Source organism: Leucoraja erinacea, chromosome 15 (genome assembly GCF_028641065.1).
Source record: "Leucoraja erinacea ecotype New England chromosome 15, Leri_hhj_1, whole genome shotgun sequence".
In the NCBI taxonomy this organism is placed as follows: Eukaryota; Metazoa; Chordata; class Chondrichthyes; order Rajiformes; family Rajidae; genus Leucoraja; species Leucoraja erinaceus.
The window spans coordinates 2425668-2444030 of record NC_073391.1 but is presented as its reverse complement, the minus strand read 5'-3'; the positions used below and the strand labels follow the sequence as shown (position 1 = coordinate 2444030).

Sequence of the window (18363 nt, the reverse complement as noted above, 5' to 3'; positions counted from 1 at the left end):
CCTCCTCTTCCCCCCCCCCCCTCCCCCTCCTCTACCCCCCTCTCCTCTCCCCCTCCCCTCCTCTTTTCCCCCTCCTCTTCCCCCTTCTCTTCCCCCCTCCTCTCCCCCCCTCCTCATCCCCCCTCCTCTTCCCCCCTCCCTTCCTCCCCTCCTCTTCTCCTCTCACCCTCCTCTCCCCCCCCCCCTCTCCTCTCCCCCCCCCCCTCTCTCTCCCCCTCTCTCTCCTCCCCCCTCTCCCCTCCCTCCCTCCCCTTCTCCCCTCCCCTCCACACCTCTCTACCCTAACCCCCACCACCCCCCCCCCCTCTCTAGATGTGACTGCAAGTTGGGGGCTATGCGTCAGTAGATAGGGTGGTTATGGAGTAAAAGGAGCAAATTAATAATATTAATATAATATCAAGGGGGGTAATTAGCGTGAGTGCGGGGGCGGGATAGTTAGTGTGTGTGACGCTGCGTGCCGCTTCCCCCCCCCACAACCACACGTTGGGGGAACAGACCCAACGGGTCTGCACTTGGTCTAGTAATGAATAAAGCTAAGAAGGCCCAGTCCATCTACTTCACGGCCTCTTTGGAGAGTGCCCTTATTGACCATTGGAACCTTGTTACCCCCATATAAAGAAGGTTATCGATTGGTTAACTGAGATAAAAAATGACTTGGATAGGAAAACCGGCAAACATTGGAACAAGTAAAGAAATCTGGCAAGGTCTTACCTTCCACAACCTGCAACCTCCGGCAACCTCCAGTTTAAATTCCATTTGGAATATTTTGGAGGACCAAGAAACCAAGAACCAAGAACCAAGAACCACCTTCAACAAGCATCGCAACTGACTTCGACTAAAAAAATACCGATTTTTAAAACGGCAACCTAATTTTTAGTCGCGGCCGGTTTTGAATTTTCTGAAATAATCGCCGGAACATAGAAGAAGCGGAAACCACTTTCGACCATTAGGGAGACTGACAAAAACCTCCGGGAACCGCACGGAAACCTTGGGTGGGGGCGCAAAGTCTCCAGAGATTTCCGTTCAGGTTTCCAAAGTGGGACAGGGTTATTACTTACTTACTTACTTTATGTAGGGTTCCATTTATATAGAGCTAGGAATTGGTTCCTTGATTTGGGGGTGATTTTTAAATTATTTACACTTTAAGATAGAGGCTATGATTGGGAAGTTTGCCGATGATCTAAATATTGGTCATGGGGGAAACAATGAAATATAAACAGACTGGGGAAGGAAAACAACAGGCTCACTGGGTAGAAACGTGCCAATTCAGTGTTGAGAATTGTGAGGTTGAGGCAAAGTAGATAGTCACAGTCACAATTACAATCACAATAATACTTTATTAGCCAAGTATGTTTTGCAATATACGAGGAATTTCATTTGCCAAGTCAGTCATACAATTAAAAAACAACGGAACACAAAAAAAACATTTTAATTAAACATCCACCACAGTGACTCCTCCACATTCCTCACTGTGATGGAAGACAAAAGAAAAGTTCAAATCTCTTCCCTTCTTTGTTCTCCCGCGGTCGGAGTCCTCGAGCCCTCCATTCACGGGATGATCTTGACTACCATAGCCGGCGGCGTTTTGGACCCTCAACGTCAAGGCGATCAGCTCCTGCATCGGGGGGGTGTCAGCTCCCCCACACTGGATGATCGGACCCCGGGTTGGGGCTAGTCGAACCTCTGTGTCGTTGGAGCTTCCCGACTCGGCCTCTCCCGAGACTGCGAGCTCTCGATGGTAAGGCCCGCGGTGGGGCCCAAGGTCAGTCCGAGGAGGCCTCCAGCTCCATCGATGGTAGGCCGCAGAGCGACCCTAGATGTGACCCGAAAATTAATCGCATCTCCGGCTAAAGTTTCCCCCTCCCCCCACATAAAACAAACCGGGGAACATTTACACAAACTTTTAACACACACTAAAAATATGTTAAAAGACAAAAAAACAGACAGACTATTGGTGGGGCTGCCAATCGTGCGGTGCCCCTGGTGAATATAGACACAAAATGCTGGAGTAACTTGGTGGAACAGGCAACATCTCTGGAGAGAAGGAATGAGTGATGTTTCGGGTCGAGAACCTTCTTCAAATGCTGGAACACAGAGATGTAAGGGATTTAGAGGGACCAGGGAAAGACAAGTCGATAGTTAAAGTCACATAATGTAGATTTTCCTGCGTTGACTAAAGCCTAGAAAATAAAAGTAGAAAGACTATTGCTAGAAAATAATGTAACATTGATAAATATTGCGTTCAGTTCTGAATACCATGTCATAAGTATTGTGCAAGTTGGAACTGCAGATGCTGGTTTACACTGAAGATAGACACAAAATGCTGAAGGGTCTCGACCCGAAATGTCACCAATTTCTTCTCTCCAGATATGCTGCCTGACCCGTTGAGTTACTCCAGTATTTTGTATCCACCTTAAATTATCAGAATCATATGATCGCATTGAAGAGAACGGGTAAGATTAACAAGCTATGAAATTCAGAGATGAGGTTTTTGCTGAGTTGAAAGATTGGATAGGCTTGAGTTGGTTTCATTGGAATACAGGTGCAGAAATAAATAATATAGAGGTATATTAAGGTAAATAGGGACCAGGTAATGAGGAGGAATGCATGGAAATAGGCCATTCGGCCCACCGAGTCCACGCAGACCAATGATCACCCGTACACTAGTTCTATCCTACACACCAGGGACAATTTGCAGAAGCCAATTAACCTACAAACCTGCACGTCTTAGGAATGTTGGAGGAAACCGAAGTACCAGGAGAAAACGCATGAGGTCCCAGGGAAAATGTACAAGCTCGGTACAGATGGCACCTGTAGTCGGAATCAAACCCAGTGTCTTGTGCTGTAAGGCATCAACTCTGTGCCACCGTACTGCCCTGGGATTCCATATCATCTGGTCCCTCCACACTGGAGCGGTGATCAAGAAAATGCATCAGCATATCTGCTTTGTTAGGCATCTGGGAACATTTGGCATGTTGATGAGGTTTCTCTCGAATCTTTCCAGCTATAGAAATTATTCTGACAGGATGCAATCTTAGCCCCACTTTGGACCATGGCAACTGCTACACTTTGGACCATCTGAATCTGCAGAGAGTGGTGAAAGATGCCTGCCCCCCTGGGCATTCACTTTTCTCCTTTCTGCCTTCTGGGAAAAATAAGCTTGAAAGCTTTGATGCCCAGACTTAAGAACAGCTACTTTTCCACTGCTACCTGATTCCTGCATCAGTCAACGTTTTCACACAAGATTCAAGATTCAAGATTCAAGATTCAAGATTCAAGATTCAATTTAATTGTCATTTGGACCCCTTGAGGTCCAAACGAAATGCCGTTTCTGCAGCCATACATTACAAACAAATAGACCCAAGACACATCATAATTTACATAAACATCCATCACATCGCTGTGATGGAAGGCCAAAAAAACTCTCCACTGCACTCTCCCCCCCCCCCGCCCCCCGATGTCAGAGTCAAAGTCGAAGCCCCCGGCTGGCGATGGCGATTGTCCCGCGGCCATTAAAGCCACGCCGGGTGGTGCGAGGTCGCACACCGGGTCTTGGTGTTAGAGCACCCGGCGTGCGCTCGCAGAGTCCCGCGGCCATTCCAAGCCGCGCGGGGCGGTGATGTCAGGCCCCGCTCCAGGAGCTCTTCGACCTCATCCCTGGTGGAGTTTTTTCGCAAGGTAAATCATATTTAATGCAGCCAGCAATTAGAAACTTTGTTCTCTGTTTCACAAGTACTCATCAGAAATTGTAGCCAACCTAGATATTGTTTAACCCCCAAAACACCTGACGTTTCGGGTCGAGACACTACTTCAGACCTGGTGGTGTTGCTATTTACTCTTGCCCTTACGTTTACTTAATCTGATTGTCCCATTACTATACTTTCATATTCTTTATGTCATGTTTTGTACTACAATTTTGGACCATTCTGCTTAGTTTAGTTTAGAGATACAGCACGGAAACAGGCCCTTAGGCCCACCGAGTCCGCGCTGACTAGCACACTAGCAATATCCTACACACACTAGAGACAATTTACAATGACACCAAGCCAATTAACTTCCAACCCTGTACGCCTTTGGAATTTGGGTGGAAACCGGAGATCCCAGAGAAAACCCGCGCAAGTCACAGGGAAAACGTACAAACTTCGTACAGACAGCACCCGTAGTCAGGACCTGGGTCGCTGGCACTGTAAGGCAGCAACTCTACCGCTGTGCTGTTTTGCTGTATTTATCCTTGCTTTATGTTCACGGTTTACTCTGTCAGCTTAATGTGAATCAGAAATGTCATAGAAAATAGGTGCAGGAGGAGGCCATTCGGCCCTTCGAGCCAGCACCGCCATTCATTGTGATCATGGCTGATCGGCCCCAATCAATAACCCGTGCCTGCCTTCTCCCCATATCCCTTGATTCCACTAGCCCCTAAAGCTCTATCTAACTCTCTCTTAAATCCATACAGTGACTTGGCCTCCACTGCCCTCTGTGGCAGGGAATTCCACAAATTCATAACTCTCTGGGTGAAAAAGTTTTTTTCTCACCTCAGTCTAAAATGGCCTCCCCTTTATTCTAAGACTGTGGCCCCTGGTTCTGGGCTCGCCCAACATTGGGAACATTTTTACTGCATCTAGCTTGCCCAGTCCTTTTATAATTTTATATGTTTCTATAAGATACCCCCTCATCCTTCTAAACTCCAGTGAATACAAGCCTAGTCTTTTCAATCTTTCCTCATATGAGAGTCCCGCCATCCCAGGGATCAATCTTGTGAACCTACGCTGCACTGCCTCAATCACAAGGATGTCCTTCCTCAAATTAGGAAACCAAAACTGTACACAATACTCCAGATGTAGTCTCACCAGAGCCCTATACAACTGCAGAAGAACCTCTTTACTCTTATACTGAAATCCTCTTGTTATGAAGGCCAACATTCCATTAGCTTTCTTCACTGCCTGCTGTACCTAATTGCTTAACAGACGCCACAGTATAAAGGACTATAGGTACAATGAGAAGATAGAAAAACTAGACTATTCTTTTCAAAAGTGACTCACTGGAGATTTTAAATATGATGCGTGGGTTTTGATAGAGAAATATCATTCCCTCTATTGAATTGGTCAATGAAATTAATACCAGTGGAAAGCGATCTCAAAGGAAGATGAGCAAAAATTATTTTGGGTGAAAGATTTTTTTGGAGCTGGACCTCGTTATCTGAAACATTATCTGGAAATCAAGTCCATAGCTGACTGGATTATACAGACAATTGAAGATGAGTAACTACAAGGGTTACAAATAAAAAGCACCAGGACTCCTTCAAGAAGCCAACACAGCTGCACATATTGATCGGCCTTCTGTCCATTAAGTTTGTATGATACAATGAATTTTCGCAAGGTAAATCATATTTAATGCAGCCAGAAATTAGAAACTTCTATCTCTGTTTCACAAATACTCATCAGAAATTGTAGCCTACCCAGATATTGTTTAATTGAGCAAAATAGCACAATGTTTTAGCAACTTGGAATTTACTTCAACTTTTTCACTTACAAATCATGAGGCGATTACTGAAGAGCATGAAAAAGGGTCTCGACCGGAAACATCAGTCCTGTCCCTGATATGCTTTCCTCCTGGCCTGCCTAACTCCATCATATTCCAAGCAAGAAAACCATCTTCAACTTCAGTTCAGGCTGACTTCCCCAACACCACAGTGAGAAGTGGCACTTAACGTGCCCTAATGAATGATAGGCGATGATAATAACAATGAACAGATATTCAAAATTACAAAATCAGGATTTAAACCCCCAAAAGTTTTGGTCTCCAAATCTGAGGAAGGACATTATTGCCATAGAGAGAGTGCAGAGAAGGTTCACCAGACTGATTCCTGGGATGTGAGTGGTAGCTGTGTGGAATGAGCTTCCGGTGAAGGTGGTGGAGGCAGGTTCGTTTTATCATTTAAAAATAAATTGGATAGTTATATGGATGGGAAGGGAATGGAGGGTTATGGTCTGAGCGCAGGTATATGGGACTAGGGGAGATTATGTGTTCGGCACGGACTAGAAGGGTTGAGATGGCCTGTTTCCGTGCTGTAATTGTTATATGGTTATATGGTTATGTCAGGACTGTCTTATGAAGAAAGACTGGATAGACTTGGTTTATACTCTCTAGAATTTAGGAGATTGAGAGGGGATCTTATAGAAACTTACAAAATTCTTAAGGTGTTGGACAGGCTAGATGCAGGAAGATTGCTCCCGATGTTGGGGAAGTCCAGCTTACGGATAAGGGGGAAATCCTTTAAAACCGAGATGAAAAGAACTTTTTTCACACAGAGAGTGGTGAATCTCTGGAACTCTCTGCCGCAGAGGGTAGTCGAGGCCAGTTCATTGGTTATATTTAAGAGGGAGTTAGATGGGGCCCTTGTGGCTAAGGGGATCAGAGGGTATGGAGAGAAGGCAGGTACGGGATACTGAGTTGGATGATCAGCCATGATCATATTGAATGACGGTGCAGGCTTGAAGGGCCGAATGGCCTACTCCTGCACCTAATTTCTGTGTTTCTATGTTTCTAAAAGATAATTTGTCAATCCAACGATAGACACAAAATGCTGGAGTAACTCAGCGGGACGGGCAGCATCTCTGGAGAGAAGGAATGGGTGATGTTCCGGGTCGAGACCCTTCTTCAGACCTGGCGGTGTTGCTACTTACTCATACTTTTAAATCTACCTTATCTGATTGTCCCATTCTTACACATATGTCAATCCAAAATGGAACTCGTTCTCTGACTAGTTCTACTGTCCTCCTGGTTAAATATTACTGATTGCATGCCTTGTTGTCACCTTCCACTCAGCTAACAATGAACCATTCTACATTTCCTTAACTTCATCTGCTTTGATCTGTTGTTTTCACACCTTACGCTTCCATATCTCTAGCCTCCCTCTCCCCTGACTCTCAGTCTGAAGAAGAGTCTCGACCCGAAACATCACCCTTTGTTCTCCCCAGAGTTGCTGCCTGTCCCACTGAGTTACTCCAGCATTTAGTGCCTATCTTCAGTGTAAGCCAGCATCTGCAGTTCCTTCCAACACATGAAGAGTTCACCGTTGAGTGATAATTAGTGATGAACAATTTGGTTAAAATTACCGGGCATTTCTTGAATAAGATGATCTTTCGTTGTCTTTCATATGGTTCTCGTAGCGACTGAAACCAAAATGTTAAAACACCTCTCCTTGACTGAGAAACATTTCAAAACACAGCACATACACAATTTCACTGTATTTTCTCAAATCCCGTCTACTGTGTCAGAATACATCCAATTAATGAAGCCAACTTCACAAAAGAATCAACAAGCTACAATTGTTTTTCCAGCTAACCAATTATTATTTTTCCCAATTTGCCAAAGCTGATGGAGCTGAAATAAATATATGCATGAGGATGAAAATTCATTTTGAGCTCAGCTTTAGCTATTTACATTTTTTAAATTGAGTTGGTTATTTAAGATAAAAATCACATTTTCACCTGAGGGAAGCTAATATTCTTTAGCTCTTGAATATTTTTTCCTAGATTATTTCTGGGCAGTACGTCTGTCCCAGCAACACGTCAGGGAACCCATGTGTTGAGATTGATGTGCTGGGCATGCCACAGGACTCCAGCCACTTCCGCACAAAACCCATCCATCGCAACACTCTCAACCCCATGTGGAACGAGCAATTCTTCTACCACGTTTACTTTGAAGACCTTGTTTTCATTCGCTTCGCAGTGGTGGAAAACAACAGCTCCACCATAACAGCACAAAGAGTGGTCCAATTGAAAGCACTTAAAGCAGGTAAAAACTCCTTTCACCTATGTCACTGCTCTTTTGAGGTTAGATTGTGCCAGGACCCTGGTGATATCTGGATACAGTGTAAAATAAAATGTGGGGATTTGAATCTGTATAATTTCATGAAAATGACAATTTTTAATTGGGCGGCACGGTGGCGCAGGGGTAGAGTTGCTTCCTTACAGCGCTTGCAGCGCCAGGGACGCGGGTTCAATCCTGACCACAGGTGCTGTCTGTACAGAGTTTGTACGTTCTCCCCGTGACCTGCGTGGGTTTTCTCCGAGATCTTCGGTTTCCCCCCACAGTCCAACACGTACAGGTTTGTAGATTAATTGGCTTTGTGTAAGTGTAAATTGGCCCTAGTGTGTGTAGGATGGTGTTAATGTGCGGGGATCACTGGTCGGTGCGGACTTGGTGGGCCGAAGGGCCTGTTTCCACGCTGTATCACTAAACTAAACAACTATTTCTAATAGAACAACTTTATATTCCATACCTATTTATTTTTCTATTTATTTCTCTCTTGCTAAGAAGGCAACGACATTTTAGTCTTTACTGCAAAGAAGTTATGGGCCAGTCCCACCTGGCGATTTTCTCCGGCAACTGCCGGCGACTGTCATAGTCGTAGCAGGTCGGTGAAAAACCGGCGACAACCTACGCCATCCTGGCGACAACCTACGACAACACCTACGTCAGGAGAAGTCAAGCTACACTCAATGGCGCCAAACCCACTGTCGGCAAAAAAAATTTCAACGTGTTGAAAATTTAGCGGCGACCAGAAAGACGCTACGACTTTTTGTGCGACTGAGGAGACGACTCCCGGCGACCACCGGCAAACATGTGGCGGCAAACTAGTCGCCTGTAGTTGCCTAAAAAAATCACCTAAGTGGGACAGGCCCATTAGTGTTTATGAATGGATAGATTTTGTGCAAAGTGTTGGTGAAGCCACACTTGGAAAACTGCCCATAGTTTTGATGTCCTTGCCTAAGGAGAAATTGTGTTAGCTAAAGAAGAAATTACTATTATTAGGAATAAATAGCGGTGGTGATTGTCCAAATGCGATTCACCAGGTTGGGATGAGGGGATTGTCCTATGGATAATCGCAAGATACTTTGAAGAAGGGTCTCGACCCATAATGTCACCCATTCCTTCTGTCCAGAGATGCTGCCTGTCCCGCTGAGTTACTCCAGCGTTTTGCGTCTATCTTTGACACTGTACACCTTGGGGTTTAGCAGAACGAGAGGCGATCTAATTCAAATATATGAGGTCCCAGGGGCAATTGACAGAGTAGATATTTAAATATTTTCATTAGTAGGAGAGACATGAATAAGGGGACGTGGTTTGTAAAAATAAAGGGCTGATCACTTAACACCGAGATGTGTAAAAACTCCTCTCACTCATGTCACTGCTCTTTTGCTTTGAAATATGTCTGCTCTTAGAGGTTAGTGAATCTCTGGAATGATCTGCCCTAGAAGGCATTAGATATATTTCAGGTGGTGATCTTCCAAATAAATATTTGGGAGATCAAACAATTGAAGGTAATGGGAAATAGCATATGAGGCCAGCAAAGATCAGTCATAATCAAACTCAATTGCCAAGCAGGGTTTAGGGTCTGGTGGTCAACCCTTGCTCCAATGTTCTTGTGTTTTTCTCTGAGGTACATTTTGAGACCCTACCCGTTTGACCTGTCATTTGTTCACCCCTCTCCTTGTGTGCTTGCTGCCATCTCTTATTTGATAACATTCCCATTTAGTTCAAGGAGAAAATTGCTAGACGTTCCTGTTACTGAAACTGTGGGGAGGCTGAAGGTCTGTTGTTATTTTCGGTTCTTGTTTCATAGCAAGGCACCTGTATAATAATGTTATAGAAGTGTGACAACGCACACCTCCAGATTGAGGGACAGTTTCCTCCCTGCTGTTATCGTGCAACTGAACCATCCTACCACAACTTATAGAAACTTACAAAATTCTTAAGGGGTTGGACAGGCTAGATGCAGGAAGGTTGTTCCCGATGTTGAGGAAGTCCAGAACAAGGGGTCACAGTTTAAGGATAAGGGGGAAATCTTTTAGGACCAAGATGAGAAAAACATTTTTCACACAGTGAGTGGTGAATCTGTGGAATTCTCTGCCACAGTAGGTAGTTGAGGCCAGTTCATTGGCTATATTTAAGAGGGGGTTAGATGTGGCCCTTGTGGCTAAAGGGATCGGGGGTATGGAGAGAAGGCAGGTACGGGATACTGAGTTGGATGATCAGCCATGATCATATTGAATGGCGGTGCAGGCTCGAAGGGCCGAATAGCACATATTTGCTATGTTTCTATGTAACTAGAGAGTGGTCCTAAACTACCACCTGCCGCATTGGAGACCCTCGGACAATGTTTGATTGGTCTTTATTGGCTTTATCTGGCACTAAACGTTATTCATGTTATTCCTTTTATCCTGTATCTGTACTCTGTGGACGGCTCGATTGTAATCACATATAGTCTTCCCGCTGACTGGTTAGCACGAAACAAGAGCTTTTCGCCGTACCTCGGTACACGTGACAATAAACTCAACTCAACTCAAATTCACCGTTATCAAATTATATTTGGTAATATAGAGTAAAATAAATATAATATCTGATTAATAATCAGTATCACTACATCAAGCAGGAGAATACTGTTTACCAACTTTCTTGGCATAACCAAGGGATGCATTTGAAAATGTAAAATGAATATAGAAAAAGTATTTCAGCAGGATAACCTTTTAATAAGTATTAATTTAGAAGGTCCGTTTGTGGTTGTCAAAGTTGTCCAGTATTGTTTTGTTAATAACTGTGATACATTCTTGAAAATTTGAACATATTTTAAGGTGAGGGTCGAAGATTTTTCCCGTCACTGAAGATAGCTATGTTTATATTCAACAGCTGTTACCGGAAAAGATTTTTGACAAATCTGGCAAATGAATGTGTTGAGAAGTAGATCTTGTGTAAGGAGAGCTGTTGTGTATTTGGAGAGTGAAGTTGGTTAAACCACTACATTACAAAGGGTTGACGCGAAGGGGCTTTGTCAGAAGCTAATGATTCAATTAACGAGTCACGTCATTAAGAAACTTTATATTCATAAAGGTTTTGACAAGGTTCTTTGTCAGCAACTAATGATTCAATTAACGAGTCACTTCATTAAAAAATTGGATGGAAAATGAGTCCAGGCAAAGGAAACGCAAGTTAAACACGGCCCATCAGAAATAAGAACTTTCAAAATAAAAAGAAAATGGAAGTTCTCCAAAAAACATTATTAGGAAAAATTCTACTTTTAACGATGAGTGACATTTTGGTTGCGGGTTTAATTATAAAGTAAAAATGATGTCCAAGTTTGCAGATAGTGCAAAAAGGTCAGAGCAAATAAGAAAGGGAATGATCTTTTTCACAATTGAGCCAACTACTAATCAAAGCAGCTACTTGTAAAGTAATTCGACTGAGATGAAGGCATATGAAATGTAATCTGTACTGCATGGCTCAGCATGCGAACCAGGAAGGGGATTGAGGGCTTCTAAATGATGATGAAATGATCAGCATAACCACTTAACTTGTGCTGGACTGTGATGAAGACACATCTCTATTATTGATGTAACTGTAATGGACAAGGTCACAATTTGAAACCATGGCTTGTTGATTTTAACGCTGCCTTTAACATTACAAAATATAAATAAAAGTGTCGGGTTCACCTCAATTCCGTCCGTAGCTGTAAGATTTTGAAATATAACATGCAGTTGAGTATATAATACTGGCAGTCCAGATAATTCTGGATAAAATAAGATCCTTACTACAGGTGCTTGTCTGTATGGAGTTTGCACGTTCACCCCGTGATCTGCGTGGATTTTCCCCAGGTGCTCCGGTTTCCTCCCACACTCCAAAGACGTACAGGTTTGTACGTTGATTGGCTTGGTTATAAATGTAAAATTGTCCCCAGTGTGTGTAGGGTAGTGTTAATGTGCAGGGATCGCTGGTCTGTGCAGTGGGCCGAAGGGCCTGTTTCCACGCTATAGCTCTAAAAAACAAATGAAAGTTTGAAAATGAATGTGCTGGAGAAGCCATTTCTCCTTCAATGATCATGATACACCTTTTAGCCTTCAGGTTTTAACTTTTGAATGAATTAATGAATGAATACGTTTATTGGCCAAATATTCACATACAAGGAATTTGCCTTGGTGCTCCGCTCGCAAGTGACAACATGACATACAGTGACAGTTAGGAATGACACATAAAACATTAAACATAAATAATAATAAAACATTATTGATTAAACGTGTGAATTAAATAAAATACCAGAGCAAAAGAGGCTACAGATTTTTGGTTATTGAGTAGAGCTACTACTCGTGGATAAAAGCTGTTTTTATGTCTGGCTGTGGCAGCTTTGACAGTCCGGAGTCGCCTTCCAGAGGGAAGGGAAGGAACTTGTCATTTGAATTGATTAAACATCTGATGCTTATTGAGGTCCGACATACTCTTCCTCCAACTGCACAATTATCTTATACTGTCAATGATCTTATACTGGGATGCAGCAGAATGCATTCCAGAGCACAACCACAAGCTTGGTTCACTAGTGTATAGACTCATAACATCAGGAATCCATATAAGCAGTAGTTTGGAGAATTATAAACTTAAATGACACAACGTCTGGATCACTCCATCCCAAAATATATTAATAAGGGGATTATTGTCTCCATCAATATTCCCCGTCACAAAATACTGGAGTAACTCAGCGGGACAGGCAGCATCTCTGGAGAGAAGGGATGGGTGACGTTTCAGGTCTGAAGAAGGATCTCAACCTGAAACATCACCTGTTCCTTCCATCCAGAGATGCTGCCTGTCCCGCCGAATTACTCCAACATTTTGTGTCAATGTCCCTTGAAACTTACCAGGTTGACTGGGAAGTTTATTACAATATCATGCAACATCTAAACAAGGAAAATGAAAAGTATCAGATTAGTGCGGAAATAGGCCCTTCGACGTTTCGGGTCGAGATCCTTCTTCAGACTGAGTGTCAGCGGAAAGGGAGACTAGAGATATGAGAGGGTAAGGTGTGAAAATCACAGATCAAAGCAGATATCTCGAGTCTCAAGTCTCCTCTGACTCTCAGTCTGAAGAAGGGTCTCGACCCAAAACGTCACGTATTCCTTTTCTCCAGAGTAGCTGCCTGTCCTGCTGAGGTACTCCTGCACTTTGTGTCTATCTTCGGTGTAAATCAGCATCTGCAGTTCCTTTCCACACATTTTGCCTGTCCCTTATCCAATCTGACCAGTCCCCTGTGTAATATCAGTTAGGTATCTTCTCTCGGGTCATCTTGCAACATAAAATTTGCCTTCCTAATTACTTGAAGTCAATAGACAATAGATAGTAGACGATAGGTGCAGGAGTAGGCTATTCAGCCCTTCGAGCCAGCATCATCATTCAATGTGATCATGGCTGATCATCCACAATCAGTACCCCTTTCCCGCCTTCTCCCCATATCCCCTGACTCCGCTATCTTTAAGAGCCCTATCTAGCTCTCTCTTGAAAGTATCCAGAGAACCGGCCTTCACTGAGACAGAGAATTTCACAACTCTCTGTGTGGAAAAGTGTTTCCTCATCTCTGTTCTAAATGGCTTACCCCTTATTCTTAAACTGTGGCCCCTGGTTCTGGACTCCCCCAACATTGGGAACATGTTTCCTGCCTCTAGCGTGTCCAAACCCTTTATAATCTTATAAGATATCCTCTCATCCTTCTAAATTCCAGAGTGTACAAGCCCAGCTGCTCCATTCTCTGAGCATATGACAGTCCCGCCATCCCGGGAATTAACCTTGTGAACCTACACTGCACTCCCTCAATAGCAAGAATGTCCTTCCTCAAATTAGGGGACCAAAACTGCACACAATACTCCAGGTGTGGTCTCACTAGGGCTCTGTACAACTGCAGAAGGACATAAAGTATAACGCTAAGAAAAGCCGCATAATGATCGTTAGAAGCGCTGAGGACAGGAAATCAACTTTTCCGACCTTTTATTTGTCAGACAGTCCTCTAACAGTGTGTGAGGAAATTAAATACCTAGGTCATGTCATATCCGATGACTGGACGGATGACAAAGACTTCTACCTCTAGCGCTGTAAAATTTATTTTCAAGCTAACATACTTATAAGGAAGTTTTCTATGTGCTCTGACTCTGTGAAGTGTTCCTTGTTCAGAACCTATATCACACCGTTATATACTGCTCAATTGTGGTCTAACTATAAGAAAAAGAGTATGCAGAGGCTTAAGGTAGCAAACAATGATGCAATGAGGTTGCTAGTTCATGTCCCTAGGTGGCATAGTGCCAGTCAATTGTTTGTGTCCACTAGAATGCCAACCTGTGAGGCACTTAAGACAGCTGATGTTTAGTTTTATGTGTCGCCTGGACAAGTCAGAGAACCACATAATTGAAGCCCTAGTCAGCCCTCTGAAAAGCTGCTATAGATTCACTTCTAGGCTAAGGTGGCATTGGTGCAATAGCTTGTATATCTTATAGGCTAATATGCAATTTTTAATGTATTTTTTGTATCTCCTTATACTGTATGATGTGTTATATGGACCTGTGTCTGAAATAAAGCTTTATTATTATTTGCTCCTATACTCAACTGCTCTTGTTATGGAGACCAACATGCCATTAGCAGTCTACCTCTTTATCTTGATAGATACAAACTGCAGTGTATCTGGTAAGGTTCAGCCTCTGTTTCCAAAGTCTCCTCCCATGGGTGAAGCAAATATTGAAAAACAATGACCCTGTCATGTTAAATTATGGAAAAGCAATAATGTGATCTGTTTATGTGAACTGTTACGGCTGCCAAAATCAATTACCTCAAAGGCCAATAACATAATACAAAACCAGGTTCAAATGCAACAATTATTTATTTTTCACTAACAAAAAAATAACTAAACCTGAATCAAACAAACAAAGAGGGGTTGGATGGGCTAGCAAACAAAAGATAAAGGGTGCTCTGGCCGACCCCTCAATGGGCCGTCGCACCAGAGACTCTAAACCTGCCTCAGTGTGAAAATAAACCTGAAACAAAACCACAAAAACAATAATGCCAGTCCCATCCTTCCCAAGCAAAATAAGTTAATACAGAATGAAGAGTTACATAAAGAACACTATGCAATCAAACAAACTAAACCAATACCAGACTGCTGCCACCAGTCTGAGGGGGAAGAGAGAGACAGAGAGAGAGACTGCCAGTGCACATGGTCTTTTTAAGCTGAGGCTCCATCATCAGGCTCACGTGATGCAGCTTGGGCCAGGAGCCTCCAATCAGGTACAGGAGCAGCCAGGCAGCAGGGGGTACTAATGGAAATCAGAGAAACAGGTTAGTACATAATTAACACCAGCAGAAGGAGCGTATAACAGGACTGTTTAACCTCGTTCTGGTGCAGTGAAATTCCTACGGTTCCTGAGATCTAAATCTGACTGTCCTTAATATTTCTACCTCTCAATGAACCAGATCATATTTCATCTCTTTTGCGCGGATAATTATTTAACTGCGCCATTGTTACATATTACAGTACCTAGAGTTATCCTTCTGATCTAGATGTAGATATATGGAATTTCAGATGCTGGAATGTTGCCTTGAATACAAACTGCTGGAGTAACCCAGTGGACCAGGCAATGTCTCTGGAGGACCTGGATAAGTGACTTGTAGGTGCGCGGCCCTTGTTTGGAACGACAGTTGGTGTGGGCAAAGGCTAGAGATGACAAGGAGAGAAAAGCAAGTGCTCACCCCATACCCCCCTCCCCCCCTTCCTGACCGTGGTATGCACCCACTGTCCCATCCCCTTAGCCTCCCTCCACCCCCCTCTCCCCCCCATCCTCTTCCACCCATCTCCCTCCCACAGGCTTCACATTTTACCTCTCGTGAGGGCTAGAGGCAGGGAACAGTTCCTGATGTTGGGGGAGTCCGGAACCGGGGGCCAAAGGTTAAGAATAAGGGGTAAGCCATTTAGAACGGAGACGAGGAAACACTTTTTCACACTGAGAGTCTGCAATTTGTGAGTGTGGAATTCTCTGCCTCAGAGGGGCGGAAATTAGCATCGTTCCCATCTTGTTCCCTATTGATTTTCAAATGGACATTACAAAAAAGCTGTGTGGAGGCCAAATCTCTGGATACTTTCATGATGAGAGTTAGATAGACCTCTTAAAGATAGCAGAGTCAGGAGATATGGGGAGAAGGCAGGAACGGGGTACTGATTGGGGATGATCAGCCATGATGCCAAATAGAAGGAATTTAGTGAATTGCTGTGGTGCCCATTTAAATCGGCTTTCTAGTGGGTTCATGTGGAACGCGCCGGTTTAGAACGTTGAATGCGCCTGGATTAGTGCCCTCAAATGCGAGAAAAATACTGCGGGGATATTGTAACTTGATATTCAGGGTTATATATATGCCCCATTTATAAAAATAAACATACCTTTAATTGTTTGCTCTATAAAACCCTGGGGCTCATAGGTTGCGAGGGGTAATTTTAAAAACTATTTATATTATCGAGGCCTATAAAACTAATAATACCTTTTGCGACCGGGTCTTGCAGCGATTTTTCGTTAATGATTTACTAGGCTGAACATGTGCGATTAGTAATTCTCGCGTTTTGCCCCCTCCAAATCAAAATTACGATATGGCTGAGGGCGATTCCTAATGCGATTCAGGTAGGTTTTGTAACATACCTATGCACCTGTGGTATTTCTCCTATCAACAGTCCATGGGTCATGTGGCTGCACAGCGAAATTCTCGCATCTATACTGCCAAAAATGGTGCAAGTCCAGTCGGGCTGCACGCTCGATATACTGGAGCAAGTCCTGCAAACCCACATCCCTCTGCTTGTCCACCTCACCCACCACCTAGTTTCCTTTTTGTATCATTTAGCCCCTTTTGTCACCCTTTTCAAAACAACCCTTTGTCCACATCTGCCGATCAAATAAAACCCTTCACCTGTAACCACCTTACACTTGCCTGGCTTTGCCCCACCCACACCACTTTTCCAGTTTCCTCTCCCCCACTACAATCAGACTGAAGCGTCCTGACCCGATCCATTATCTATCCATGTCCTCCAGTGATGTTTGCTGCAGTTATTTTTAGTTTAGTTTAGAGATACAGCACAGAAACAGGCCCTTCGGCCCACTGAGTCTGCAACGACCAGCAACACTAACACTAACCTACACACACTAGGGACAATTTTACATTTACACCAAGCCAATTAACCTACAAGCCTGTACATCTTTGGAGTGTGGGAGGAAACTGAAGATCTCGGAGAAAACCCACGCAGGTCATGGGGAGAACGTACAAACTCCGTACAGACAAGAGCCCGCAGTCAGGATCGAACCCTGGTCTCTGGCGCTGTAAGGCAGTAGCTCTACCGCTGCGCCACTGTGTTACTCCCGCATTTTGTGTTCTACTCCCAACCAAGATGGTTCTTCAGAACTCCTCTCAAACTATTAGTGATTCAAAGAAATGTTGTCAGGAAGCAATGGCCACAAGTCAGAAATCACGACCTTCCCAGTATCTGGTTTTGGAGCAACTTCAGTCAAACCATTCCAAATGCCCGCCATTTGATAAGTGAGCCTATCATGAAATACAAAAATAGAGAGTAAAGTTCATAAACAATTTAGTTGACCTTTAGTTTTGAATTCTGAATTTGGAATCAGGAAGGTCTGATCATCATTGAATAATGATGATGGTATTTGATGCTCGAGGTAGTTAACTTTCTCACTTTGTCCTCTGCAGGATACAGACATCTACAACTAAGGAACTCCCACAATGAACCTCTGGAGATATCCAGCCTCTTCATTTACAGTCGTCGAATGGAAGAAAACAACCCTGGAAATTTACAGCTGGCATCAGGGGTAAATTGAGTAAAAATATTCTGAAGAAGGGTCTCGACCCAAAACGTCACCCGTTCCTTCTCTCCAGAGATGCTGCCTGTCCCGCTTAGTAACTCCAGCCTTTTGTGTCTATCTTCAGGTTTAAATCAACATTGCAGTTCCTTCCGACACTTTTTTCTAAAAATATTCTTTCAATAGACAATAGACAATAAATGCAGGAGTAGGCCATTCGGCCCTTCGGGCCAGTACCACCATTCAATGTTATCATGGCTGACCATCCGCTATCAGTACCCCGTTCCTACCTTCTCCCCATATCCCCTGACTCCACTATCTTTACGAGCCCTATCTAGCTCTCTCTTGAAAGCATCCAGAGAACTGGCCTCCACCGCCCTCTGAGGCTGAGAATTCCACACTCACAACTCTCTGTGTGAAAAAGTGTTTCCCCGTCTCCATTCTAAATGCCTTACCCCTTATTCTTAAACTGTGGCCCCAGGTTCTGGACTCCCCCAACATCGGGAACATGTTTCCTGCCTCTAGCGTGTCCAAATGCTTAACAATCTTATATGTTTCAATAAGATTCCCTCTCATCCTTCTAAACTCCAGAGTGTACAAGCCCAGCCGCTCCATTCTCTCAGCATATGACAGGCCCGCCATCCCGGGATTAACCATTGACCTTGTAAACCTACGCTGCACTCCCTCAATAGCAAGAATGTCC

At 43.7% G+C, this 18363-nt stretch overlaps 1 protein-coding gene across 4 annotated transcripts in view; it reads left to right on the top strand.

Annotated features, from left to right (window-relative positions):
- Nucleotides 1-18363, top strand: part of plce1 (phospholipase C, epsilon 1) — a 503016-nt gene that overhangs the window by 447315 nt on the left and 37338 nt on the right. For all 4 annotated transcript variants that reach the window (XM_055646596.1, XM_055646594.1, XM_055646593.1 and 1 more), the window contains 2 exons: nt 7536-7797; nt 17551-17669. In XM_055646596.1, the coding sequence (XP_055502571.1) occupies nt 7536-7797; nt 17551-17669 (381 nt within the window). The remainder of the gene's footprint in view (nt 1-7535; nt 7798-17550; nt 17670-18363) is intronic.